This window comes from Fusarium falciforme, chromosome 3, assembly GCF_026873545.1.
Source record: "Fusarium falciforme chromosome 3, complete sequence".
Taxonomy (NCBI): domain Eukaryota; kingdom Fungi; phylum Ascomycota; class Sordariomycetes; order Hypocreales; family Nectriaceae; genus Fusarium; species Fusarium falciforme.
In genome coordinates, this window is record NC_070546.1 from 2,596,614 (window position 1) to 2,624,215 (window position 27,602).

The following is a 27,602-nucleotide window of genomic DNA, read 5'->3' on the forward strand; positions in this document are numbered from 1 at the left end:
TATATGGATTGATGCACTTGCCGGGTTGCCGTTTTTCCGGTGGGGAAGGCAAACCTGCTGGTGCATTTTCAGCATTTGACATTGGAAGGAAAGAGAATACAAAAACAAACAACTCGATCAAGCGCGCTCCAGCATCATCTGAATACAGGCTGGACCAATCACCGAGGTGTCGCTTCTCTAAAACCTGCGTATCTGGCATTCAATGGCCAGCACATACGCCGCTATGCCGGGCACAGCCAGCACCCCTGCGGCTCAAGCTGATCGAGCCACCGCGGCTCCGACTGAAGTCCCATCAACATCCCCGCCGTGGACCCGTCAACTCAAGCAATTTGGTCTATTTTTCGCTGGTGCAGGATTTATGGCTGCATCTGTAGCTATCTCACGACGCTCAGTGTTGAGGAGGCGGCTGGATTCCCTCCCCAAGTTCTACTCATCCAATCGGCAGCCGGTAAAGTTCGACTCGGCGGATAGGTCTCTACTTGCAGTGCAGGCTCTTGGACTTGCCACACTCAATGTCATGAGCTTCGCTGTCCTGTTGGTTGGAGGAATATCATGGGGCTTTGACCTCTCCTCGATTCAAGAGCTGCGGGAGAGAAGTCAAGCGGCAATTCGTCGGCCGGGGTTGGTAAACCCTGAGGACGAGAAGGAAATGGAGAAGATGATGGAGGACCTGATGGCTCGACTTGGCATGGACAAGCCAACAGCATCTGAGAAGCCATCAAGCGACTCCAACAAGGACTGAAGTCGACAGTTCTATCAAGACTAGTCGACCAGTGTGTCCTGATGGCCCGCCCCCCCTCGATTCGATATTCGAAGCGGGCCGGATGACCGTTCTGTACGATAAGCTATCCAGCGCCGAGGAGCACACACTCCCCAATCTCACCACAAGCAACACTTGGCCACCCGTCTTCAAGGATTTTTGGCCGGGGCGGAATTGAGACATTCAAAAGCACGGCACATTACGCCAAAACTCCTGTCTTGTCTTGCTCGGTCACTCGGAGATTTCCTTCACAGGTGTATGGAGGACATACCGAACTGTGTGGAAGCGGGCCGCTTCTGAAGGGTCTAGAATACCAAATAGAAGACATTCAACCAGTAAAGGTTGGGGCATGTGAAACCCAGAGGCGCACACGCACACGACGAAGCAAAGCAGCTGCAACCACACCAACTTGTTCATCTGCCGCTTGAGTGGAGCGTTCACAAGAGTCAACCATACGGACGCCTCATCGGAGCGGCCGATCAGATGCACCTGAAGCAGAGGTGACAGACAGTGCGTGCAGACAGGATGGAGTCCGGCTTGCGACTGGCTAACTGGGTGTCTGTTAACCCTTGGCTCCGTCTGGGCCTGGATCACATCACATGGGCCATGTTTGTGACACCTCGAGCAGACGCCATCGACGCTATCGGCTCGCTCCGCCATCGGCACCGTTGGTGAGTCTTATCAACGGCTGCTAGCCACGTACTATGATGTTGAGGCTAAGACCTTAACCGCCTCTGCACTGAGTATTTTGTGTTGAATCCTGGATCTTGGATCTCGATCTCTGGAGTCCTTTTGACCGAACTCAAGGAACCGAATCAGTGCTGTTGGTAGCCAACACGAACCCCTGGCACGAACTACCCAAACGAAAGAGACGTCGACAGAAAAAAAAAGCAATATGATCCACCCAGGCGCCTCTTGTGTCTCAAAGGGGCAATACTTTGCCGGCACTTGACCTCGATTCCGGCAAAGGCTTCAAGTTCGCAGCATTGTTACAGCCTCGTCTCACCGTCTTCTCGGATGCTCGCCCAGACCTATCGGCCTACCCACCCTTTTACCTTGCCTTGACACAGTGACTTTCAAGACTGGTGGTCCGTCCGTTTCTGCGGGAAGGGAAAAGGTTGGGGTAGCGATACCAAGACCAATCAACAGAGCTGGGGTTGATGATTGAGTGTCACCCCTGCTGGCAACTCCACTCAGTAAGCGCCATCAAGAGTTCCTGGCCAAAGCGTGCGTGCCTAGGGGCTGCGGAGACGGTTGACACATCAGATCCGGCTGTGGACACAAGGCGATGGATGGATGTGACAACGATTGCTGGTCTCTCTGTCAACACTCGCCATGCCATGTCCGCCATATCCGGGGCTGAGGCCGCGGGACATTGGGTGGTATCCATGGAACTCCACAGAGAAAAGACTTGTCAGTTCATGCCGATTACCAGCTGCCTTTCCATCCCTAGATCTCCTTGCATCTTTAGCGTGCGTCGAGTCGCTGCATTTGTATAATGTGGATGACGCCCGCGATTCAGGGTCTGAATTCACCCTGTCGGATTTTGATTTTACCTTTCGGGTTTCTTGAGGAAAAGGCATGATATCTGCACCCATTCGATTCTGAGCGACAACATGGATGATTTGGAGCCCGACTTCCGTGTCCGTGTCTGGAGATACACGTACAAAGTTGAGGGCCATGGTGGTGATCCCATCTTTCTCAACTCACCACAAGAGTCCCCGGATGAACGCCACGACACGCTTGTGCTTCGTCAGATCAACTCGGACGCCGAAAACAAGGTGTGGGTTCAGGAACAGGCCAGCCAGCACTTCAAGAGGCACAGCGATGCTCCCGAGGGCCCATTGATGGACGATGCGCACGGCGTCATTGTTCGAGATGGGCAGGCCAAGATGATTCCAAGACAAGGGGAAAGGGCAGCAACCCACGATTATAAGCGAGGAGACCGGGTCTGGGTCGAACGAAGCCTCGTGCCGACACATAACATCGATAACGATGAGAACCGAGTCCCCGTTATTGACCTCGAGTCCCTCCGACTGTTTGAGCTGCCGTTTGACTACATTTGCTTCGTCCCTCAACTCAGCAAGAGAAGCGAAACAGGCGAACACCATGCGGCAGCTGTTGGCTCTGTGCTCAACACCTTTCAGGGAAAGAAGAAAACCAAAGCTCGCATCTACTTCCGCTGGATGGCTGAGACACCAGATAAGGTCTCATATGTGTGGTTGAATAAGAAGGACAAGCATGATCTCGAGGAGATGAGTTCTTACGCCAAGATACAAAACCTGGAACGGAAACGGCGCATCTTTCGAAACCAGTGGCAGGCTTTGACCAAGAAGCTTGCTTTGTTGGGGCTGTTGATGGGGGACGAGGTGGTGCCTGGAGCGGTTGACAGGCTTGAATCCTCGAGCGACAGCGATGCCGGGGATCTCGACCTCCACTGGAGAACCGGCCCGACGGCGGTATGCTTGTTTGTTACTTGAAACTGGTCCAGAGCACGAGTTGACTGATGTGCAGAGTAGCTGCTGCAACCTTGATCCTTGCCCAGCTTTCAACGACCCAGACCTCGACCTCGTGGCGTCCTATATTGGGGGCTACCAGTGGATGGAACACTACCACGTGCAAGACGATGATCTGGATGAGTGCCCTCGTGGTCCTGAGCACAAAGGCCACTGCGTCCTCCGCGATAACCGGACGAGATGTGCATACGCAACTGATCGAGTGCCACACACGTGCTGCAAGCTTCGCGTGAATCCCATGCTCCCTGGACCGGACGGCGACCCAGACGACGTAACCTTGCCTCTGTGGGAGACAACGGCCGGGGATGCCTACTTTGTTGATGCGACGAGGAACGTCCGGACAAGAAGAGAGCTTGAAGACCGCGACGAAATTCCTCCACAGTTGTTGCAGGTGGAAAAGGAAGCAACACGGCAGGATTCGATGGAATCGGGAGATGAGGCCGAGGACGCCGATGAAGACGAAGCTGATGAGCTGGTGGACGACAACGCGACGGGCGAGGGCTCTATAGAAGATGACCCTATGACTGATAACTCTGTAGATGGCGACTCTATGGGGGATGGCTCTATTGAGGACGATTCCCTCGAGACCAGCTCTTTAGAGGAGAATTCTACTTTTATCAACGACACGAGAAACGAACCGACACATCCACGAAACTCACCTCCAGACACCCAGGATGGCTATGGAGATACCGAGATGATTACCGAGATGACGACGACGACGAACCCGCTTGAAGAAATACCGCTACCTCTAGAATATCCTCTCGCTCAGGCACATACTCAGCAGTATGCTGAGCCATTCTACCAACCGACATACAACATGTTTCCCTACGCATTCCTGCAAAACGACCCTTTCGGCCTCGCCCCTCCGTTTGATCCAACAAATGTGTTTGATCCGCTGTATCCATATGCGCCCCAGGATCCTCCTGTCTGAGCGCAACAGTGAAGTTCGGTGGATGAGGATGGTGGCTGTGAAAGGAGAGGTTACTCTTAGAGTTGACTTGGCTCTGCTCTCGAGCAAAAGAGAGCATCTGCAGCATGAGGCAGACGCATATGCTATCATTGTTGTTGTGTTATAGGTGTATTAGTACCTTGTGTGTTTAATACTTAACAAGAAGACGGATGGCACCATGGCGCTATGAGGCAGTCTGCTACAAAGTTGATAGACGTATACATATGTATGCATTAACAATGAGCCACCAAGTTCTTCGTTATCACTACGTAAAGTTGATATCTTGCGCAAGACGCTGACACAAAAACATATGCTACAATCCACACCATTCAGTCATACGATACGATACCATGCCATACCATCCCATGCCAACCCATTATACCATGCCTGTCCTTCCATGATGGATCCCCTGACATTACCAATTGCCCAGAACAATGCTTTCAACGCCCTTCACCGTTCGCGCCATTCATGTATCCTATATGCTCGCTCTCCCTTCCCCCCTTGCACCTCTTACAAGAAGCCCTTGGTGAGGCTGGGCACCCGGCTAAGGCTGCTCTTCCTCTTGGGAATGTCAACAACGGACGCATCGTCGCCTTCGCTGACCCTCCAGGGGCCCATGCGACTCCGGACGCTGCCGATGACGCTTCCCGATCCCTTCTCGTTCCGCAGGTTCTTCCAGCCCTCGAGCTCCCGCTCTAGACGGAGCGACTTCTCCTTCTCCTCGCGTAGTTCGCGCTCAGCTCTTCGAGCAGACAGTTGGTTGGTCGACTCGGAGGATTGTAGCTCCTCGATCGTCGTCAGAAGCTTCTCGACCTTGTCGCGCATCCTCGAGACGTCCTCTGAGAGCTGCGCGTTCTGTTTATCCTTGCGGTCAATCCGCCCCTGCAGATCCTTCACGATACGGTCCACGTTGCGGACAGATCGCTGGGACTTGCTGCGCTCAGTCTCCTGGTCCTCAAGCTGAGACTCGAGCTGTCGACGGGTTAGCATCGGCACTGGTAAATCTAAAGGACAACATTACTCACCTCCTGAATGCGCTTGTGGAGGAACTTGACATCTTGGCTCGCGCTGGAGTAGCCCTTGGTCTCAAGGTCAATCAGCTTGAGTTGCGCCTCGTTCAGGCTCTTCTCCAGCGACGCCTTCTGCTGCTGCAGTTGGGCGCTGGTCTCACGCTCGACCGTGACATCCTTCTGGACCTCAGCCACCAGGGCTTCAGCTCGTCTCATCTTCTCAACAGCAGCAGCGGCAATGTCCTCCTGCTGGGCAAGGTTCGACTTGAGATCCAGGATCTCCTTGTCCATGTTGGCCGCATTGCGAAGAGATGGGCTCTCTCCCTTGACAAGATCCTCCAGACCAGCCTTGGCCTCCTCGAGGCGTGCCTCGACGTTGCGCTTCTCCCGCAGGAGGAGGTCTCGCTCTGCGGCGATCTCGTCCACTGAAGAGCGGAGAGTTCGGACCTGAGACAAGAGTGAGACGACCTTGCCTTGGGCCTCATTGTGCGCATTCACGGCTTCGTCGCGGGAGGATGCAACATCAGCCAGGGTCGACTCAAGGCGTGACTTTTCCTTGGACCAAGTCGAACTGTTGAGGACCTCATCATCCCACTTGGATCGTAGCTCGTCGAGCTCTTCGCGTAGTCGGGTGATTTCGGCTTGTTTGAAGAGTTTCTCCTCGCGAGCAAGGTCAAGCTCGTTGGTGAGGGTAGCAAACTCAGCTTGGTACTTCTTCCGAGTCTGCTCCATGCTCGACTCCTTGTCCTCAATCTCCATGGCACGCTGGTTGCGATAATCCTCAAGCTCATGCTGGAGACGCTTCTTGGCCTGGATAGCTGCCTCCAGATCGGTCGAGATATCTTCCACCTTCTCTTCGAGACGCTGGTTCTGGTGTTGGAGGTCTTCGATGGTGGCATCCATCTTCTCACGCTCAGACATGACTACAGCATACGTATCTTCAGCCTCCTTGGCCTGCGACTTGGCAAACTGCTCGGCACGGCTGGCCTTGAGGACAGCGATCTCAGCCTGCTCAAGCTTACCGAAGTACTCGTCGGCACGGCTCTTGTATAGGTCCAGGCTGGAAGTGACGTCGATGAGCTTCGAGGTCTCGGCGTCGAGACGAATCTGCAGGTCGGCAAACTCCTGAAGAAGTTGGTTCCGGCTTTGAGCCTCTTGCTCCCTAGCCATCGTCATCTCGTCAAGGTCAGACCTAACGTCACGAAGCTCAACCTCGGCCTTGGCTCGATCATGTCGCAATCGCTCAAAGTGAACCTTGATATCGGTCAACTCGGCCACAGCGTCCTTGTGGCTGTGAACCAAGGCCCTGCGCGAATCCTCCTGACTGTTGAGCACTTCCAGAATCTCTTCGTGCGTTCGGGTCTGAATGTCTCGCAATGACAGCTCGCCTGATCGAATAGTCCTTTCCAGTGCAGAAACCTTCTTGTTTGAGTCATCAAGCATATCGTGGAGACGGTTGTTGACTATCTCGAGCTTCTGAATCCGACGCAGAGAGGGGCTCTGGTCGTCGTAGTTCTCTGGAACAGGTGTGCTTCGGTCAATCTGGCTTTGGAGATGACGGTTCTGCATCTCCTTGAGTTGAAGCTGATTCTGGAGCTCCTCAACCTCGGCCTTGAGATCCATGCGGTTGTTGAAGCTCAAGGTATCGACTGTACGGTCAGACCGGGTGGAGTCTTGAAGAGGATCAAAGTCCTGGAAGCGGCGCGTGGGGGTCGAAGTGTTGGAGTAGTTTCGAGCATGAAGCTTGGCTGCTCTCCTCTGGGTCGGTGATCCTTGGAATGGCGCCTCGTTGAGATGGATCTCTTCCAGCCTGGGTCGAGTGGGAGAGGTGTCGTTGCGAGATGCCCTTAGCTCAGCAAGCTGGTTCTCGGCGTTTGTTCTCGCTGCTGTTTGCACACGGAGGTTCTGCTGGAGCTCCTCGACCTTCCTCACCAAGTCGAAGTTTTGGATGAGAACCTTCTCGTCGGTGCCGTCTGATTGAGGAGGAATAGGGGCTTCCGGATCAACCGTCCTCAAGACATCGAGCATCTGGGCCCTGAGATCTTCGAGTTCCTTGTCTCTTGAGTCGAGAGAAGCTTGAAGTGTACGGACGGTAGTCTGTGCCTGAGTTCGAAGTTGCCGTTCCGACTCAATGGTTCGGTTGGCTTCAGCCAGCTGAGCAGTGAAGGTCGAAGTGGCCTTTTCGGCATTTCTGCTGGACTTGACCTCGCGAGCAACCTCGTGGCTGAGGTCCTCAAGGTTCAGTTGCAGCTTCTCAGCCCTCTTCTCGAGGGATGCAATGGCGATCTGAGATTCACCCAATTGCTTGTTGAGCTTGGCGTTCTGCTCCTCGAGCCTGGCCTTTTCGCGTTGAAGAGTCAGGATCTGGCCACGAGAAGCCTCACTGGCGCGAGAGCTTGAGCGTGCAATCTCCAACCCCTTTTGCTGAAGCTTGTTCAGCAAAGCCCGGTTGTCGTTTTCCGACGCCATCAAGCGGCTCTTGACAGTGCCCAGTTCGCGTTCGAGTCTCTCTTTGGCCTGGTCGTTCTTCAGGCCAAATTCGCCCGACTCTAGGATGAGCTTGTTGAGGTCTTCGATCTGGTGGTTGAGCTTGGCACACTCGCCTTCAAACCATTGAAGCCGTTCTTGTGCCGCGTCCAGATCCTTTCGAAGGCTGTTTTCACGTTCCCGTGCTGCTTTGGATGCTTGTCGCTCACCGGCAACTTCGGCTTGTACTCGCGCCTCCTCTGCTTGCGTCTTTGCTGCCCGAAGTCGTCGGATTTCTTGTCTGGCCTCTTCACGTTCCTGCTCAGCCGTTGCTCGAGCCTCCATGGTCCGCCGTAGGGTATCTTGCTGAGCATAGAGTTCCTTCTCGATGATGATCTTTGACTCGTTGAGACGGTCGAATTCGTCCTTGAGCTCCTGATATTTGTGCTCGCCGAGCAGCTGCACGTCATCGCGAGACTGTCGTTCCCTGCTCAGTTCCATCTGTGTCTGGTACAATTCATCCTTGAGATCCTTGATTTGAGACTCGACCAGTTGACGATTTTGATCAGCCTGTGCGTCCTCTGACAAGCGTCTCTCAAGAAGGTTCTTGGCGTCCTCAGCTTCTCGCTCCAACTGGGATTGCTGAGACTTCATTGCGACCAGCTCAGCTTGAGCGTCACGGAACTTGGCGGCAGTCTTTTCCATTTCAGAAGTCAGAGACCTCTTTTGATCCTCGAGAGACTGCCGCTCGCTCTCAAAGTTCTTCTTGTCGGTTCGCAGAAGGGCTAGTTCGCTCTCCTTCTTGCGCACAAGGTCCTCGTAATCGGTGGACGTCTTCGACAGCTCCTTAAGCTGCGCTTGGATGTCACGGTTCTCACGGGATAGCGTGGACTCGCGGATCTTGCTGGTTTGAAGCTCTTTTTGGGCCGTGTGAAGCTTCACTTCCAAATCTTGATCGATCCTGAGCAGCTTTGTTTCCAGATCTTGAACCTTTCTGTCCTTCAGGGACAGCTGACTTTGCGCCACCTTGATTTCGTCTTGGAGTGCAATCTCCTTCTCGGCCTGCTCCGCTTGCTTCTGAGTGACCTCGGCGAGTGAGTCTTCAAGCTCGGCAATCTTCGCATTCAGACGGCCCTTCTCTTCCTCCAGCTTGGCGATGAGAGTGGCGGCTTGCTCAAGTTGTGAGCGGTAAGTCTCGACCTCTCGCTCGGCACGGTTCTTGGCTTCCAACAAGCCATCCAGCTCGTCCTCTAGTCTTTCCTGGTCTTCGATGGCACCTGCAAGCTTCTCCTCAAGCTCAGCTTCTCGGAGCTGGAGGCGCTTGAAGATCTCTTCCTTGTCCAAAGCAAGTGCTCGTTCGCTCTCAAGCGTCTGCTGAATACGCATCATTTCAGCATGGCAGTTGCGACGTTCCTCCTCGAGCTTCTGGCGGTTCTCCGATTCGAGCTGCATCTTCTCATTGAGCTCTTTGATCATGGCATCTCGCTTCTTGACCTCGGTCGCTGTGCGAGTGGAACCGAGCAGAGGCTTCATCTTCACAATCAGCTGCCACCAGGGGTTGTCTGCCAGATCCAGGTACACATGGAAGTTTCTCTGAATAATCCTGGTGGCCTCGGTCCGGAAGAGTCTCTTGTAGGCTGCGCGTCGCTTGATGAATCCTCTCGCAACGGACTGGAATCTGGCCATGATCTCGGTAATGAGAGCGTCTCTTTGTTCTTCGAGCTCAGCGAGCACGCCCGCTCTGAAGAAGACCTTGGTAAGACCAACCCGGTACAGGGCCCGGTCGAGCCCAAGCTTTTCAAGCATATGGGCAGCGACCGCTTGTCCCTCGAGGTATCCCCTGGGAAGATCTTGACAGAGCACCTCGTATCGTTGTCTGAACTCTGCAAAAGGAAGTCGGTTGGGGAAGCCTGTCCGAGCAATTCTGATTCCTTCTAGGACACCATTGCAGCGCAGCTGGTCGAGAACAAGCAGGTTGTTGAACTGTTTCGGCTTCTTCTTATGGTTGGGAAGAATGCAACGGACGAAATGGGGATGCGTCGAGTTGAGCTCTGACATCAGACTGTGAAGATGCTCTTTGTGTTTCTGGGCGACTGTTCGGAAAAGCCCCTTTTTGACGCGACTTCTTCCGGTACCATGGTCATCCTCCGACTCAGCACAGTCGGCGAAGAGAGCCGCGATGTGTTTGTTTGTCGAGGCGGCGAGAAGGCGTGTGACATTATCATTCAGGGGGTCCTTGTTCTTCTCCAGCCACCCCTCAGTGGAATACTCGACCTCGGCGGCGTAGTGCGTAAGAATGAAGCCTTGTCCAAGACGGGACGGCCGGTATTTGGCAGATTTCTTGTCCCATAATGAGTTGAGTTTCTCGGTGAAGGACTTGTCTGTGGCCTTGGGCATGACACAGTCTTCGTCCAGGCAAGAGAAGACACCGATAGGGTTTGAGAGTTCAATCAAGTCGATGGTGGGTTGTAGATCGCGCCCAAAGTCAATGAACTTCCACTCGATCTGCTCTCGGGCATATTCCTCCTGCTCCAGAACAAACATGTGGTGGTTGAAGAACTGCTGAAGCCTCTCGTTGGTGTAGTTGATGCACAACTGTTCGAAGCTGTTCTGTTCGAAAATCTCAAATCCAGCGATATCAAGAACTCCGATAAAGTGCGAATCATCGAGACCCATACCATTCCGGTCAAGTTGACGGTTGATTCGGGTGACAAGGTCACCGAATCCTCGTTCGTATATACCCTTCGACAAGGCATCCAGACCTAGGCGAACCTGCTCAGGAGTCTGGACCTTTTCAACCCATTCACGACCAGCCTTGACCTTGGGATGGAGCAGACCCTGAAGGAATGGCTCTAAGGGTACACCGAGCAGCTTGCAAACCTTGGCAGCCTGGACCTTTGCGTCCGGAGCGAGACGGGCCTGATCTGCGGCCCGACTCTCCTTGACGACGTTGATATTGCCCAGATGCAGCACAGCTGCCACAGTCCTCAAGATTGATGCCTGGTCCTCGTTGGTGAATCCCATGACGTCAAAGGCCTCCATGAGTGACTCCCACTCTTCGCGATCTGACACGCCCACAATGGTGTCATGTCCGTCTCGCGTGTAGTTGAAATCCTCAACACCAAGCCCATCAAGCATGAACTCTCGCTTGGTGCTATGAGTGGCGCCTTTCAGAAGTTGGTAGAAAACATGATAGTTTCGCTCGTGAGGGTTTATGTGGACGACTCTTGACTTCTCCAGAAGATACCAGTTGATGAAGGCTCCGCAAATGGCGCCATTCCGGGTGAATTCAATGCGAATAAACTTGCCGAAACGTGAAGAGTTGTTGTTGCGCACAGTTTGGGCGTTGCCGAAGGCCTCAAGAATTGGGTTGGCTCGCAGGATTTGCTGAGAAAGGTTCGAGTGCTGCCCCTTATTCTTCAGGGCCGAGTCTGACTGAGCAACAGCGGCGAGATACTGGATGACCTTTTTTGTATTTTCGGTCTTGCCAGCACCAGACTCTCCCGTCACCAAGATGCTCTGGTTCTTGCCCTCCTCAACGAGGTTCCGGAAGGCCTCATCAGCCATGGCGAAGATGTGAGGCTTGGTATCCTCCCGGCTTCGTCCCCGGTACATGTTGATGTAGTCGTTGTTGTAAATGGGTAGCGGCGCATACGGATTGACTGTGACAAGGAAAAGTCCCGAATATGTATATATCAGATCGGCCTGATATCTCATGTGCAGGTTGTGGACAACGGATGCCTCGTTCAGGTGTGTCAACTCGGCCATATCGTTTGCTTTATCGAACTTGGCGGGGTTCACTTTGTCGACGCTCTCGGCATCGACTTCTCGTTGCTGAATACTGATTAGCAGATGCAACTGGCTGCCAGCGAGGATGTGCTTACAGTTCCATCGTCGCATTGTACAAGCAACTGGTTTCCCTCCAATTCCTCCACAATCCACCCGCGGACGAAAGCCGCCTGTGGATCCTTAACCCATACATAGCGTTTTCCAGAGAAGTCGTTTTCACCTTCAATGCCCTTGATTGTATCCGAACTCCGTCTCATCTCTTCTGTCTTGATGAACGACGGCGCGAATGTGGTCGACGTCGGTGTTCCGCTCTTGGAGTCACTGCGATGCTGCCGTGATACGGCCCCAGGCAGGCCCTGGGATGCTGATACCGACCCATTCGAGTATGTTCTGTTGTGCGGAGGTGGTGTCGATAGTCCGGGGATTTGTGAGGGGGAGGAGAAGATGGCAGATTTCGGTCGGATAGCTTGGCTCGCGGCGGGCGAACCGGAAGGAGCTCTCGCAAAGGGATTACTGCGCCGATGCGTAGATCCAGCGCCGTTGAAGGCCATGATAGAGCGACCGCATCAACAGCAACTGGCGTTGTGGGATCGTAGAATGGTGTGCCGGACTCGACGTGGGTGGTGGATGTACCTGCGCAAGTAAACAAAGTGGGCGGGACGGGGAACAAGGGGAGCAAGAAGCTTAATATCTTCGTGTAGAAAGTAAAACAATAAAGGGCACTTGCGCTCCGAGTGAATCTACCCCTTCATGAGGAATGTCATCAAGCAATGCAATGCAAGTCTGGGGTTAAAATGCACCTTGGGCTGCGAAGGAACGGGCCAGTCGCACTGATACATGTGGTCGCGTTGCCGGGGCCGTTGGAGGTCAAAGTAAACAAAGCTAAATCACGTGAACGACGCAATGCGGAACCGCCACGCTAACCTTAACCGGACTAGCCGAGCCGCAGCTCAAGAAGCGACTGAATTTCGATCTTGTCGCTTCACCTCTCACAAGATCCCTGTGTCGCGCGTCTCGTGGCGATCGATAATTCTTGTGCTTTTCATCATCAGCGATGCCAGGCACCTCGGGCCTTACTAACCGAATTAACTGCTTCTCCCTTTAGATTCGACCTTGATAAGTCTAGAGCATTGTCTGGAAGGACGACATCCATTCTCCTGATCCGCCAGGCTCGACACCATCGCAAGCGACTCGCGCACAAGATTAGGTAGCTTCCTACCAACGCCCAGTTCTCGCCGCTCCTCTCTTGCAAGACGAACTCGTCGGCCCCTTGACTGTGTGGCAACCTAGATGTGCTTGGCTATCAAACCAATATTGGAATCACCAAGAGCTAAAAGCTCTTCCCGTCGTAGCCAAGATGAGCTTCTACGGTTCCGGCTATGGGCTTCCCCATGGCTACCAAACATCACAACCCTATGAATACCCTCCAGGTCAAGCGTATACTGCGCCGCCGTTCCTCACGAGTGCAACCTTGGGAGACCAGCATGCAGCTTATAGTCATGGCACTGTGGAAGCCTACAAGTACAATCACACCGCCATACCTGGACTAGGTATGAGCTTCTCTCACGACACCGCGCCATGGCAATCTGCCTGGCCTCACGGCCCCGTCGAAGCGCAAACCGGAACAAACGATCCATCCCCGATGAAACAAACCACCGTACCTGTTGGACTCACGACAAAGGACCTTCAGGTGGCGCACAATAAGCAACACGGCTCAGGCACCGACGATGATGCTATGGAAGAGGGAGAGGTCAGTGAAGGAGAGTTAGAGGACATCTATGAGCCTGGTGAGGTTGACATGACCAAAAATGGTGCGAGCGATCCGCAAAGCCTAGGGCATAAAGCCCAGGTTGGCTGCCACGATGCCAGGTCCCAGATTCCTGCAACCGCGGCCCTGCCAACCAACGCATCTTCCAAGGAAAACGCCTGGAACGGAGACCAGCCTGCTCGAGACCGCTCTGGCTCGTACTCGCCCTATCTCTCACCGCGCGAGATACAGTCGAACGGCCTCGAAAACGGCGCGTCATGCGCTCGTGCGTACCCCTACTGATATTTATTAAACGGCGTTCTTTACTGACTTTGCATAGAAACACCACGCAGTGATGGACCCCCTCAAGTTATCGAACTTACGAGCCCAAACCGCCCCCAACATGTTCATGTTCGTGACAGCGAAATGGGACATACTCAAACAAGCCAGTCGGACAAAGTGCTGTTCGAGTTCAAGAAGCGGGCCCAAGACGCAATCGTCCGCCTCTGGCCGCTCAATGTGCGATACCAGAACTACGTTGAGGAGGGGGTGGACAAAATGGTTCTCGATCAACTGTTCATGGAACTGGGTCTCGACATCACTGCCCATGCTCCAGTTTTGGAAGAAACAAGGGTACTTGCAGCACCCGAAGCTACAGACACATCGGGCAATGCGTATAATGAAAGCAGCCACTTGATGACAACAAGCAACAACGATGAGAAGTCGGAAAGCACAGATCGAGCCAAGGACAAGTCGGAAGAGCGAAAAGACCGAATAGCACGGCTGCTGGCTGCGAAGGGTTCCAAGTCAACTGCAACAACTGTGGACGACAACAAAACTCCAAAGACTTCTGTGGACGTCTCTGCCGCAACTACTATCAGCAAGCCCGAGAAGACTAAATCTCAATCAGAAAAGTCCAAGCTGATACAGCAAAAAATGGAAGCACTCATGAAAGCGCGGGAGGCGAATGCAAAAGCAACGCAGGCCCCGGCCCCTTCTATCCCTGTTCCACCATCCGTTGTGGCGCCTGAATCGAGCGAGACACCAAGAGCTGTATCCCCTGATGCAATGAACCTCGACGATCAGCAAGTGGCCGCACCGGACAGGACTGATACAGCCTCGGCGCCCTCCATTCCAGGGCTGTTCTTGTCGTCCAGCGCGCCATCACCTGCCCCTAATCAGCGCAAACGACCTGTCGCAGCGGACCTCAACGAGCAATCTACGGCTGCCGCGCAGAAACGCCCCTTTGGTCAAGCGCGTGACTCGCGGCCGTTCCTGATTGATGTCAGCGATGACGAAGACGATGCTGAGATGGAGATCGACTCTCCTGAGCTTCGACCCTCCTCGATCCAACGGCCCACGACGCCTGGCTCAAGAACTATTTCCTTCCGTGACCATCCAGCATTGCCCGACAGTGCATCTCACCGCGCAGTTTCTAGCCCCAAGGCAGCGGGAACTCCGACATCCAATGTTAACAGCAAGGTCAATTTGGAGAACATGAACAAGAAGATCGAGGATATGAGACGGAAAATTGCTGAAGCGGAAGCCCGTAAGAAGGCAAAGCAGTCCAACAACGGTTCACCTTCTCTTCCTCAATCCCAAGCTCAATCAAAGGAGGGTAGTGTCGATGCCGCCTCCGAGCCAACGCCTGCGGTGTCGACACCCGCAGTGTCAACTGAGCTGGGGTCGGGTGCTGCTGTTGGCGAAGGTCGTGCGTCCACACCACTTCGTCGCCGCCCGTCTTTGAATGCGCTCGAGACCCTACCCAAAACCAGGACCCGAGATCAACAAGCGAGACCTGCACTTCGCGCTCGAGTTGCCAGTGAACGCCTGCCCATCTTGGAAGCCCGTAGGAGGGAACAGACTGTTCGGCTGGAGCACTTGCAATCTGAAGTCGTTAGGATCACAAAGGAGATTCAAGATAGCTTGGCTGAAGAGGAGCGACTGAAGCAAGATGCACTGCAGTCTGAATCTGAACCAGCTTCGCGGCCAAGCGAGCCCGAACCAGACGCCATCCAAGGTGAGCCCCCGGATTCGGAACACCACACGAGAAGACGAAGCCGACTAGAACTTGCGCCTGAACTCGCTTCATCCCGGAGACTAATCTCTCGCTCAGCTGAACCAGTGCCGGACCTGCCTGCTGCGGATGATGCTGTTGTGGAATCTCCGGGACAGAACGACGCGATCCATTCAAGTGACGAGGCCGACCAAGATGCATCCATGGATGAATCCTCAAGCAGTGATATGGCTGAGGCCGCAGAGGCACTTGAAGCAGTCCAGGTCGAATCCGCGACAAACGAACACGCAGCCGTCGAGAGCATTGCTGATGAAAATCACCATTCATCTACGCCTAACACTCCAAGCTCCGCAAATCACGCGCAAACTCCTCTAGAGGGCACACCCCTTGGAGTTGCCCATGGCGATGATGCAGAGCTGGAAGAGGATGTTGCTATGGAAGAGGTGGCGGGTGACAGCAACGATGAGAACGAAGTTGATGAGTCCTCGGATGAGTATGAACCAACAGAGGCAGGCATCGAATTGCCATCTCAGCAAGCCCCTAGCCATCCACAGTCCCCGGCCAGCCAAAGCAATGTGGCCGATGACACGCTCCTAGAAACGACTGACGCTGACACGCAGGGCGCTTCGGTCACATCGCCCATTCCTCACGCAATTTCAACAGGCAATGGAGAGTTGGGATTTGATGACATTGGAGAAGTAGACCACTTGATGTCTGCCATTCACCGCAGAGCTAACGCCAAAGCAGGTCAACGAAACCATGACGACGCAGGGAATGCCGGAAACTAATGGCCCTCGGTCATCGTTCATCCCGTACGAGACACCTCTTCATTACTTCAGGGCGTATCGCTTTCACCCCCAGTTCGAAGACTCAGTGTCTGGGGGCCTGCGATCCTTGACATACAGCAACAAAATCGACGTGAAAAAGGAAGTATGCCCTGATCAACTCACCGAAGGGAGCTGCCCAAGAGGCAACGAGTGTCCATTCCAGCACTTTGAAGAGATGCAAGCCCCGGGTACGTGTCACTTTGGCTTACCATGGAGAAACCACAAGCCGAGGCGAATGCCAGCGGAGGGAACGCTAACGTGCCAAACGGCAACAGATGACCAGATCCTCCTTCAGCTCGGTGCCTATGGTAACTACGAGGGGGAGCAGAAGCAGGATTACGTTGCAGGACTTCGCGAACTGCTCACGGACTTCCGCAACCGAAAGGTGAAGGACTTCCAGACAATCAGTCAAGGCATCATCGAATACCGCGCCAAATTCCATGGCGACAAGTCGAAGGTCCTTCCTCTAGGTGGTGTCACCTTATGAGGGCGCTCGTGAGAGTATCCATTCCCATGCAGACAACCCCTTTCCAACCCGTAATCCCGCCTCTGGCCTTTGTGATGCCGTTCCGCCAGCCACCATTGCACTCCTGGTGACCTGGCGGTGATGGGCCATCCCTCAATTGCCACGCTTCTATGGTTGCGCCAACTTCCGCCTCTCATTTTCTCCTTTACCGCTGCCGGCCTTGGCGCGTATACGATACCCTCTTGCCTTGTTCCTTTCTCGACGATATCTATTTTTATCTATTGCAGTAGACTGGCGGCGTTGAGAAGTGGTGGCGAACTGGAAGAGCACGAGGAACAAGATGGCAAAAATGAGCTCGAGCGTCTCGAGATAAATTGGGGGGACACGCTGGAGAACCTTGAAGTTCTCGTGTTATCTGGCTGTAGGGGGTGCTAGGTAGTGATATTCATGAGTAAAAGCCATCTATTTCGTGTTAAAGATGTGTTCAGACCATATCCTTGTGCATACAAGTTGTGAGCAACACGAGATGAGGTCGATTGAGTGGATGTTGAAATCATATCCAAGGTGACGTTAGGGTAGAACAATGCGCTGCACAGTTGAGCAGCATCATCGGTTACCGTTTGCTTTTTTTTTTTCAAGCTTGGTTCCATAACTTGTGTCATCCCTCCTGATTAGCTTGATTGTTTGTTCTCCCTTTTATTTGATGAGAATCTATTTAATTGCAATGTCTAGCTTTAGAATAGTCTAGCAATCATACACTGATCCACTGCTAATGTAGGAGTACAATTATAACATGGAGTAGGTGTTTGATATCCATTCAATAATGGGCATTGGTTGTTGAAGGGAGTAGATATTTGGCATGCTCATGGCGACAAACCACCTACCTCTGTACTCTTTTAACTTGTGCTTTGTGACAAATATTTGTGCAAAGAAACCTCTAATTAATACGGACTCTGCCTACTGAGTCTCGTCAAAAAGGCCAATTAAGTCTAGGAGAATGTCTAGCTATGCCAGAACTCTACCCGACTCTACCCCAGATAATCGCATCATAAGAGGAGCAATTGCCTTATGTTGACGGGAGGCTCATCAGCAATCGGCTTGCCGTTAGCAACTTGGCCAATAGGTTTCATGCCCTAAGTCTAACGCTGATTGGCAATTAGCCACGCCACCTCGAGACCTCGAGCTGAAGATCAGCTCATCCGGGTTGGTTGTCTCTTCCTCTGAATGAGGCTCAAGGTGCTCCAGGCGCATTGAGGGGAGCTCAGGGAACTGCTCAGGCGATTTGTGCCCCGCACTCGAATTCGCCCCAGGGCATCCACCCGCCGCAAACCCCCTGAACTCTGACCCCACACTTCCATGCCAAGGTGGCCTTTCAGCGGCGAACTCGGCCTTGGGGCCACCTTTCCACAAGGCACACGACCCATTCATGGGCAGCTAACTTCAACTCCACACGGGATGCTTGGATGAAGCTCCTCCTTGCTCCTTCTTATCCTCGAATCGTCCTTGTTTGAGCAGCTCTCAAGTTTCTCAGCAAGGCTTCATCCTTTGAAAGTCATCCCCCCTCTACTCTAGGTAAGTAGAATCTTGTTGATTTCTAATTGACACTCTTCGCGTGCCCCTCCTCCCCCTCCAATGTGTTCGTCCAATGTGGCGGTGTCAAGTGGCAGCTTTGGTGGAAGATCAGGAGCTTGGAGCTCAACTGGCGGCGAGCTTATCCTTCCATCAACGAGTGCGTCCAAGCATTGCGCCCAATTCGCAGCTAATGGGCACTTTCTTGGTGGCACTATAAACCCTTGGTGCTGCGCTTGTTGCCCTCGAGCTCCCGTCTCCCGTCCCGCAGCTGTTGGCCGATGGTTCGCATGATTCGACTAACACAAGCCCTTTGTTATTAGGTCTTCCCGCTCCGTCTCGTGTTACACCCATCATGTCCAAATCCTTTGTTGGCAACGTCAAGAGCGTTCTCAGTGGCGACACTCTGATCCTGACTAGCCCCAACAACCCCAATGCTGAGCGAACCTTCTCCCTCGCCTACGTTACTGCTCCCCATCTGAGGCGTGAAGGCGATGAGCCCTTCGCCTTCCAGTCTCGAGAGTACCTTCGCAACCTCGTCGTCGGCAAGCCTGTCAAGTGTTCCGTCCTCTACACCATTCCTACTTCGGGCCGCGACTTTGGTACTGCTGAGCTCCAGGATGGCACCCACCTGCCCGATGAGCTGGTCAAGGCTGGCTGGCTGAAGGTTCGCGAGGATGCTGGTCGGAAGGAAGAGTCGGACGACGTTCTCGACCGACTCGAAACCCTCCGCCAGCTCGAGAACAAGGCCAAGGCTGAGGACAAGGGTCTCCATGTGGGTGTGGGCGGCATCATCGAGGTGCAAAACGACCTGGGCGGCCCCGATTTCATGAAGGAATGGAAGGGCAAGACTGTGGACGGTATCGTCGAGCGAGTTCTCAGCGGTGACCGACTTCTGGTACGACTCCTCCTCTCGGAGAAGAAGCATGTTCAGCCCATGACTCTGCTTGCTGGTGTCCGAACCCCCTCGACTGAGCGAACACTGCCCTCGACTGGCACCACCCAGCCTGCCGAGGAATACGGAAATGAGGCCAGGGCTTTCGTCGAGACAAGACTCCTCCAACGTAAGGTCAAGGTTGAGATTGTCGGCGCTAGCCCTCAAGGCCAGCTTGTGGCCACCGTCCTGCACCCCCGAGGCAACATTGCCGAGTTCCTGCTCCAGGAGGGCCTCGCTCGTTGCAATGATTTCCATTCCACAATGCTCGGCGAGAAGATGGCTGCTCTCCGCGCCGCAGAGAAGCAGGCCCAGTCCAAGAAGATCCGACTCCACAAGCACCACGTTGCCAAGGCTGAGGGTGGCAACCAGGACATGATTGTGTCCAAGATTATTGGTGCAGACACCATTATTGTCAGAAACAAGGCTGGCACCACAGAGAAGAGAATCAACATCAGCAGCGTCCGAGGACCTCGAACTACAGAACCCTCCGAAAGCCCCTTCCGAGAAGAGGCCAAGGAGTTCCTTCGCCAGAAGCTTATAGGAAAGCACGTGCGAATTAGCATCGATGGTACCAAGCCTGCATCTGAGGGCTTCGATGCTCGAGAGGTCGCCACTGTTACTGAGAAGAACACCAACATCAACCTCCTCTTGGTCGAGAATGGATGGGCATCCGTAATCCGACACCGAAAGGATGATACCGACAGAGCCCCCAACTATGACGAGCTGCTTGCTGCTCAGGAGAAGGCCAAGGAGGAGAAGAAGGGCATGTGGTCTGGCAAGCCCCAGAAGGCTAAGCAGTACTTTGATCTCTCTGAAAACGCACAGAAGGCCAAGATTATGCTGGCAACTCTGCAGCGACAGAAGAAGGTCCCCGCCATTGTCGATTTCTGCAAGGCAGGCTCCCGGTTCACCATCCTGATCCCTCGCGAGAACGTCAAGCTCACCATGGTCCTGGGCGGCATCCGCGCCCCTCGAGCTCCCCGAGCCGACGGTGAGGGTGGCGAGCCCTTCGGAAAGGAATCACTTGAGCTTGCCAACCGCCGCTGCAACCAGCGCGACTGTGAGGTCGACATTCACGACATGGACAAGGTCGGTGGTTTCATCGGCGAATTGTACATCAACCGAGAGAACTTTGCCAAGGTGTTGGTGGAAGAAGGTCTGGCCTCTGTCCATGCCTACTCTGCTGAAAAGTCAGGCAATGCTGCTGAGCTGTTTACTGCCGAGAAGAAGGCGAAGGAGGCCCGACTTGGTCTGTGGCACGACTGGGACCCTTCCCAAGACGAGGAGTATGAAGAGGAAGAGGCTGCCGATGCTGCCCCCGAGGCTGAAGTGTCGATTGACAAGAAGCCTACCGATTACCGCGATGTTGTTATTACCAACATTGACGCTAATGGTAAGATCAAGATCCAGGAGATTGGCAAGGGTACGGCCGCCCTGGAGAGTCTTACAAGTGAATTCCGAAAGTTCCACCTCGACTCTAAGAACAACAACCCCCTCAAGGATGCACCCAAGACTGGCGAGTATGTGTCTGCCAAGTTCTCCGCCGACGGTCAGTGGTACCGAGCTCGTGTGAGGGCAAACGACCGCACCGCCAAGAAGTCTGAGGTCGTCTACATCGACTACGGCAACAGCGAGAAGATCCCCTGGAATCACCTGCGCACCCTGGATCAGTCCAAGTTCGGCCCGCAGAAGCTCAAGGCTCAGGCCGTTGATGCTTCCCTGTCATTTGTGCAGCTCCCCACTGGCGCCGACTACTTTGAGGATGCCATCGGCTTCATCTATGAGCTGACTGAGAACAAGCGCCTGGTTGCCAGCTTCGATTTCGTGGACAACAAGGAGAACGTGAGCTACGTGACGCTCTACGATACCGGCTCCTCGGGTGAGCTTCCTGGTCCCAACGACTCGATCAACAAGGAGGTTGTTGCCGGCGGTTACGGCATGGTTCCCAAGAAGCTCAAGGCCTGGGAGCGCAGCAAGGCATTTGAGCCTACTCTGAAGCACCTTAAGGAGGTCGAGAGCCAGGCCAAGCAGGAGCGACAGGGCATGTGGGAGTATGGTGATATCACTGAGGATTAAGGCGAGCGCGGACTGGTCGAGATTGACGCGTCAACGAACTTGGTTATGAAGGGCGAGATTTTGAAAATAGGCGAAACAAAAATGCATGTAATGGTGTCTCGGCGTGGCCTTGGAATTGCGGGTGCGGTTTAGATAAGGCATACTGTAAAAACAAAGAAAAAAGTCGCACCAAAACACATCGGATGACTGATGTATCAGTTTCCTTGAAGATTACTGGCACAGATAGTTCTCATCCAGAGACGGGTTGCGCGCCAAGCAGAGGATGGCTTGGATAATGGCTGACCAAACATGTTGAGTGTGCCAGTCACCATTAATCATCAACACTCGCAATTGATTCCCTGCCAAACAAAAGCTAGATTAGCTATTCGCGCAGACGTGGAAGAGCATACGGTCGGAAATATGGGCCCGGAGACACAGGTCCAGGCGGCCGACGACGATGATGGGAGGCATCCATGATTCCTGCGAGCTAGAGGTGGTCAGAATTCCGAGATGGATGGCGACGATGGCGGCCCGTTTGGTGGCATGTCTCTGGTGACGGTGGTGTTCTTCCTAGGTACGCGTGGTCCGGTTTTTGGACCTCCGGGGGCATCTATGCGGCAGCTCCGGAAACGTCGGAGTTCTCCCCGCCGAGCATACGCCGGCCATATCGGCCACCAAGTGCCGGGGTTCGGTGCCACGTGCCGCGGGGAGAGATTTGATGGGTGTCTCTGGAATCAGGAATGATGCCTGATCGGAGCTGCCGTATGGGTGGCCAGACTGCCAGAATGAAGGGATGCAGCTCTCTGAAATATCTACCATGTTGGGCCAGTTCTTGTTGCCGGGGGTTGATCAAATGCGCCGCGCCGCGCCGAAACCCCCAGGAAGCCCAGGCAAGATCTCAGGAATGGGGGAGCGGCTAAATGTGGCAGCCTGACGCTCAAGGTGAGCACCTCCACAGCCTAATATCACACATTTGCTCTCTCAGTATTCACGGATTTCCAATTCCACGAGCTAACGGCATGATGGAGGGGCTCCGCGGGGCATCATGTTGAGGTGCCAGTGGGGTCCGTTGTCGGGGGCTCTCTCGGTGGACATGGCGACGTGAGGAATGATGGACCTATCGAAGCGACTGGGCTCGGCCCAACACAGAAGCTGGCAGCGGGGTGGGGGTTTCTGTTCGCGTGGCCTCGCATCGAGGCTCGAGGGTCTGTCCGCTTGGCTTTGACCTCTGGTGGGTTGTTTTTCTGATTCTGGCGGTGGGGGTGAGCGGCGGTAGCAGTTACCAAGACCAGCCAGCGTGTCATTTCTCTCTCTTTGTCCAAAGCTGCGACACATCGTGAAAAGGTGAATGGCCTATGAGAGAATTAGTCGAGCGGGCGGTCAGAGAAAGAATCCAATTGATGCGGCGGGCTGAAAAGATTGCAGAATCGTCGGTCAATGCACTCGCCGGTCAGCGTCTATACACCAGCTTTGCTTGCTTGCTGCTGGTGCGGCTGTAGCATTGACGTCCAGGGTGGAAAAAATAACACTGGAACAGCCCGCTAACATCGGAAGTATCACCGTACTTGAAACCAGCTGCTGGCCGGCCAAGATGGGGGCAAAGAGGACTTTAAAGTATACCAAAGAAAACCTCAGAGTCTGCTTTACGAGGTTGCACATTTATATCGAAGAATTGGCCTACAATTATTGCTTCAGACGCGTTTCAAGAGCTCCCTCGCTGTTTCGGCCTTTTCTTTCCACGACCAGCCATGAGGGCGGCCGCGGCGGATGCGGGTACGGGATGAGGTGAGGTGAAGGTATGACTTAATCGGGAGCCCCGCTCCGACCGGGATGCCGTACCTTCCATGGGCCATGGGCGCATGGTGCAGCGCAGCGAACGAGGGGGAGGGGCGACGGAGGCGAGGGAAAGACAGCAAAGAAGGCGCGAGTCGTCGCATGTACGTCAGGTACCTTCCCAACTTTTGGTGGGAATCCCCAATCTTTTTCTTCCCCTTGACTCCCTCTTCTTCTCTCTTCTTCCTTCTTTCTCCTCTTCATCCTCTTCTCGTCCTTTGTGTGATCAATTTTGAATCAATCACAAAACAACAACAGCAATCATGTCTACCTCTCTCGATCAGCTCAAGGCCACCGGCACTGTACGTCACCCCACCACTGCCCCTCCAGGTCGTCTAGTATCGCGACGAGAATTGTGTCGAGATCCGGATAGCTCGAGTTTTGGAGCAGCTTGAGAAAGTTGATGGAAGCTGTCATCATTCTGAAGCTCCAGCTACTGGATCTCATACTGCTACCTCGTTACTCACACAATCACCTTGTTGGACTCTGCTGACCGCTTGCTTGTTTTCCACCTCAACAGACCGTTGTGTCCGACTCTGGTAATTACCGCATCTCCCCAGCTAGTTATGTCTCAATGCTAACTCATCTTCCATAGGTGACTTTGCCTGTTAGTGCCTCCTCCCAGAAACCTCGTTTTCGCGAGCTCGCAATTCCCATCATCACGTCGAGTCGCCATCTTCTCACCTCCTCAACAACCCCCACTATGGTCATGATATGATATGATAGATCGAACAAGAAACTAACCGTTCTCGATAGCCATTGGCAAGTACAAGCCTCAGGATGCTACCACCAACCCCTCCCTCATCCTCGCTGCCTCCAAGAAGGCCGAGTACGCCAAGCTGATCGATGTCGCCATCGACTACGCTAAGCAGAAGGGTGGCTCCGTCGACCAGCAGGTTGATGATGCCCTCGACCGCCTCCTTGTTGAGTTCGGCAAGGAGATTCTCAAGATCATTCCCGGCAAGGTCTCCACTGAGGTCGATGCCCGTTACTCTTTCGATACCCAGGCCTCCGTCAACAAGGCCCTTCACCTTATTGAGGTAAGCTCTGCCTGATCTTGAAGTAAATCAGGTCTTTTGGTCGTGCTCACACTTTTCAATAGCTCTACGGTGAGCAGGGCATCTCCAAGGACCGTGTCCTGATCAAGATTGCCGCTACCTGGGAGGGTATCAAGGCCGCCGAGATTCTTCAGCGCGACCACGGCATCAACTGCAACCTTACCCTCATGTTCTCGCTTGTCCAGGCCATTGGTGCTGCCGAGGCCAACGCCTACCTCATCTCTCCCTTCGTCGGTCGCATCCTTGACTGGTTCAAGGCTCACACCAAGAAGGATTACGCTAAGGAGGAGGACCCCGGTGTCGCCTCCGTCAAGGCCATCTTCAACTACTACAAGAAGTTCGGCTACAAGACCATTGTCATGGGTGCCTCTTTCCGAAACACTGGCGAGATCACCGAGCTTGCTGGCTGTGACTACCTGACCATCTCCGTAAGTATCACATTTAGCACACAGATCCAAACCTCGAGTACGAAATGTATGTGTTACTAACTTGATGGCTTACAGCCCAACCTGCTCGAGGAGCTCCTCAACTCCGAGGAGGCCGTCCCCAAGAAGCTCAACGCTGAGGAGGCTGCTGCTCTGGACCTCGAGAAGAAGACCTACATCAACGATGAGGCCCTCTTCCGCTTCGACTTCAACGAGGACCAGATGGCCGTCGAGAAGCTCCGTGAGGGTATCAGCAAGTTCGCTGCTGACGCCGTCACCCTCAAGGGTATCCTCAAGGAGAAGCTCGCTTAAGCTAGCTACCACGCATAATGAGTACAAAGAAATTGAAGGAAGAAAAAAGTTAATAGGGCAAGGTTGCTTTGGGAGGTATCGTGGAATTGAGGCTGGCTGCGCGCAATTGGCTTGAATTGGTTCGCGATATTCACCTGTAAGCTATCGTTGATGATACCACGAACATATCACACTCAACCCATCCATTCACATGGATTCGGAGACAGGCCGCGGCTTGGGAGGGTCATTAAGAGAAGGTCGACAGGCACAGATAGGATTTGCATAGGAAATCAAGACGACATGTCAGGCCCATGAGCAATGAACCCCTCGGTGAAACAATTAGGACCCAAGTTGGGATGTAACTACAGTGCAACAAACTCCATGTTTAGATGCTTTGGTATAAACACCGCCGTTCTTGATCGACCGACAAGACCTGTGAACGCCACCCACCCATCGAAAGACACGCTTGGCCTGCCAAACCCAACACCCATGTCCCATCTTGATGCTGCCCAAGAGTGGTCATGATGACATCGATAAATAGTATGAAATCATAGGTGCCCAACTAGAACCAGCCCTTCTTGCACTCAACTTGAAAGGTCAGAGGCTTCCAGCCGCCATCCTCAGTGCCCTGGATAACGAGGGCAGTAAGAGCGTTGCCCTTGGCGCAACCCGAGTCGAGGCCGAAGGTGTATGTGTCTTCTTTATAACCCATCTTGGCGTCATGGCCGTATATGATAGTACGACGCTCAATGGCAGGGAGCTTCTTCTGCTCGCTGTTCCACAGGTTGGACCACTGCTCGCCCCCACGGTCATTGACAGGGATCCATACATCGCGGTCGGTGCTAAGAAGCTCGAGTGCGGGATCGCCGGCCGATGCTGCGGCATCGGGCTGCGCACGGGGGACGAGGACGGAAGCCTCTTGGCCCTCTTCGTCAGAGGAGGGTTCGTCTCGCTTGGGCAATTTTTCCGCGAGCTTCTTCAGTTCCTCTTCCTGCTGCTTCTCGAGCTCCTGTTTCTTCTTCCTCTCTTCCTGCTTGCGCTTCTTTTCAATCTCTTTAATGCGGAACTCGGCGCGGGGGAAGCGCAGAGTGCGCATGTTCATGACGGCCCAGGGATCCTGCTGATGGACGGGGACACCGGGGACCAGGCCGGCGTGAACGATGAAGAGGGACATGGGCTCCGCGGACAGGATGACGGGGAGGTTCTTGAGCCAATTCATTTGCGCTTCGTTCAGGCTTCGTGCCGTCTTGAGATCTTCCTCCTCGCCGCGTCTCTTTGTTTCCGCTTCCGAGTCAAGATATGCCTGGACACCCTGCTGAGCGTTGAGGGCTGACCAGGCAAGGATCACACGATCTTCGTGGTTTCCGCGGACGGCGCTGGCCTTGAGCTCCATGAGTCGGTTGATCAACTCGGGGGTCTTGGGGCCCTTGTTGACCATGTCGCCCACAGCGACGATGTGATCGCGCTTGGGATCAAATGTGATCTTCTTGAGCAGCTTCTCGAAGGGGTCGAGCATGCCATGTATATCACCGATAACAACCAATCGGCGGCCGTTGGCCTTTGTTGGAATGTATTCGCTCGGGAGGTTCCTAACAAGGTCGATGCCGTCGTAGGCGGGTCGGTTGTACATGCCGTAAGACATAGGGTTATCAGCTCTCGATATCTCGACCTTGGGCTGGTCATAGTCGGTCTGGTCGTCGTGGGGCATGGTGAGTGCGACGAGGCGCGAGCAGCAGTAAAAGACGCTGAAGACGAAGAATGCGGTGGAGAGTAGGACGAGCAACCTCCGCTGCCGTGCCGTGATCATTATAGCCATGGCTGCAGGGGGAGGGGCGAATGACGGCGGGAGGGTTGGTCACAAGGGAGGGCGGCGAGCTTAGGGGCGATTCGCGGTTGATGAAGCTATGACGACAACGACGACGAAGATGATGGTGACGCGAACTGCGGAGGAGGACGCATTACCGGATCTGGCGGATGGACGAGGGATTCATGGATCAGACAATGAGTTGAGGGAAAAGATGAGCAAGAGGAATGGAATTGAAGGAAGAATAGGAGGCCGGAATAGGAGGATAGGAGAGTTTACACCCACCGATCGATCCAAGTCTCAGGCCGGGCGGGAATGGTGAGACGGGAAGAGACGATGGATGCGATGGTAGGATGATAAGAGCAACGGCAGCGGCAAGACAAGAGACAAGATAGGGAAGCAAGCAGGCGACAAGACAAGGGGAAATGGCCACTAAGATAAACCCGACATCCATCCATCCATTCATCCCCAACCACCACCACCTCACTAAACCCCGGGATATGGGCGAAGCCAAGCCTCTTGGGACCGCAAGATGAGGTTTTTCACAGGTCGTCACAGGGTCTCGCCAAGGAAGGAACAAGCACAGGGGCTTACGCACTCGGACTCGGGGGTGTGTAGGACAAAGGGCACAACCTACAAGGGCAATTTCCAAAGTCGGGCGCGCGCGTGGGGTTTGGTCGACTTTGATTAGCTCTCTTCAATCCCATGGATTTGCGGGTTGTGGGGGACGGCTCGGGAGCATAATTAAGTTACAGTGCCGGGCGAGGCGTTTCGAGGATCGACCTTGCTTAGACCGGATATGAGAAGCCCTGTGAGAGACAAGTTCGTCATGGCGGCATCCGTAAGCTTTGGAGGACGGCATTTGTCTTGCAATTGTGCTGTGTTTCCAGATCCAACCTCCTTGATTGGGCCATGTGTGATACGGTGACATGAAAATGAACAATCCCAGAGATTCGAGATGCAAGATACTAATAGTGTACAACATGTGAGGAGGAGGGGAGTATGGACGGTTTGTGTCCGTCCGTCACGGTGAGCCGCAGATTAATATGTGCCTGCGTGCGGATGCTCCGGAGACGCCGGGTC

General features: G+C 54.0%; 7 protein-coding genes across 7 annotated transcripts; 5 read left to right on the top strand and 2 right to left on the bottom strand.

Annotated features, from left to right (window-relative positions):
* Window positions 1-202: 202 nt before the first annotated feature.
* NCS54_00409500 (Altered inheritance of mitochondria protein 11) lies at window positions 203-742 on the top strand (the record flags this gene model as incomplete). Its single annotated transcript, XM_053149644.1, has 1 exon — window positions 203-742. One exon carries the CDS (start codon window positions 203-205, stop codon window positions 740-742), a length of 540 nt encoding a protein of 179 aa, XP_053005619.1.
* Window positions 743-2,376: 1,634 nt separating this feature from the next.
* On the top strand, window positions 2,377-4,207 carry NCS54_00409600 (Hypothetical protein; the record flags this gene model as incomplete). The annotated part of the gene is made up of 2 exons (XM_053149645.1): window positions 2,377-3,219; window positions 3,275-4,207. The coding sequence occupies 2 exons, from the start codon at window positions 2,377-2,379 to the stop codon at window positions 4,205-4,207; spliced, it is 1,776 nt and encodes a 591-aa protein (XP_053005620.1).
* A 528-nt stretch (window positions 4,208-4,735) lies between these two features.
* On the bottom strand, window positions 4,736-12,041 carry NCS54_00409700 (Hypothetical protein; the record flags this gene model as incomplete). Its single annotated transcript, XM_053149646.1, has 3 exons — window positions 4,736-5,197; window positions 5,251-11,535; window positions 11,586-12,041. The coding sequence occupies 3 exons, from the start codon at window positions 12,039-12,041 to the stop codon at window positions 4,736-4,738; spliced, it is 7,203 nt and encodes a 2,400-aa protein (XP_053005621.1).
* Window positions 12,042-12,847: 806 nt separating this feature from the next.
* On the top strand, window positions 12,848-16,568 carry NCS54_00409800 (C3H1-type domain-containing protein; the record flags this gene model as incomplete). Its single annotated transcript, XM_053149647.1, has 4 exons — window positions 12,848-13,523; window positions 13,578-15,952; window positions 16,002-16,269; window positions 16,357-16,568. The coding sequence occupies 4 exons, from the start codon at window positions 12,848-12,850 to the stop codon at window positions 16,566-16,568; spliced, it is 3,531 nt and encodes a 1,176-aa protein (XP_053005622.1).
* A 1,903-nt stretch (window positions 16,569-18,471) lies between these two features.
* NCS54_00409900 (Putative endonuclease LCL3) lies at window positions 18,472-21,129 on the top strand (the record flags this gene model as incomplete). The annotated part of the gene is made up of 1 exon (XM_053149648.1): window positions 18,472-21,129. One exon carries the CDS (start codon window positions 18,472-18,474, stop codon window positions 21,127-21,129), a length of 2,658 nt encoding a protein of 885 aa, XP_053005623.1.
* Window positions 21,130-23,204: 2,075 nt separating this feature from the next.
* On the top strand, window positions 23,205-24,736 carry NCS54_00410000 (Transaldolase; the record flags this gene model as incomplete). Its single annotated transcript, XM_053149649.1, has 6 exons — window positions 23,205-23,243; window positions 23,462-23,480; window positions 23,537-23,548; window positions 23,698-23,981; window positions 24,044-24,427; window positions 24,503-24,736. The coding sequence occupies 6 exons, from the start codon at window positions 23,205-23,207 to the stop codon at window positions 24,734-24,736; spliced, it is 972 nt and encodes a 323-aa protein (XP_053005624.1).
* Window positions 24,737-25,277: 541 nt separating this feature from the next.
* On the bottom strand, window positions 25,278-26,531 carry NCS54_00410100 (Metallophos domain-containing protein; the record flags this gene model as incomplete). Its single annotated transcript, XM_053149650.1, has 1 exon — window positions 25,278-26,531. The coding sequence occupies one exon, from the start codon at window positions 26,529-26,531 to the stop codon at window positions 25,278-25,280; it is 1,254 nt and encodes a 417-aa protein (XP_053005625.1).
* Between the last annotated feature and the right edge of the window lie 1,071 nt (window positions 26,532-27,602).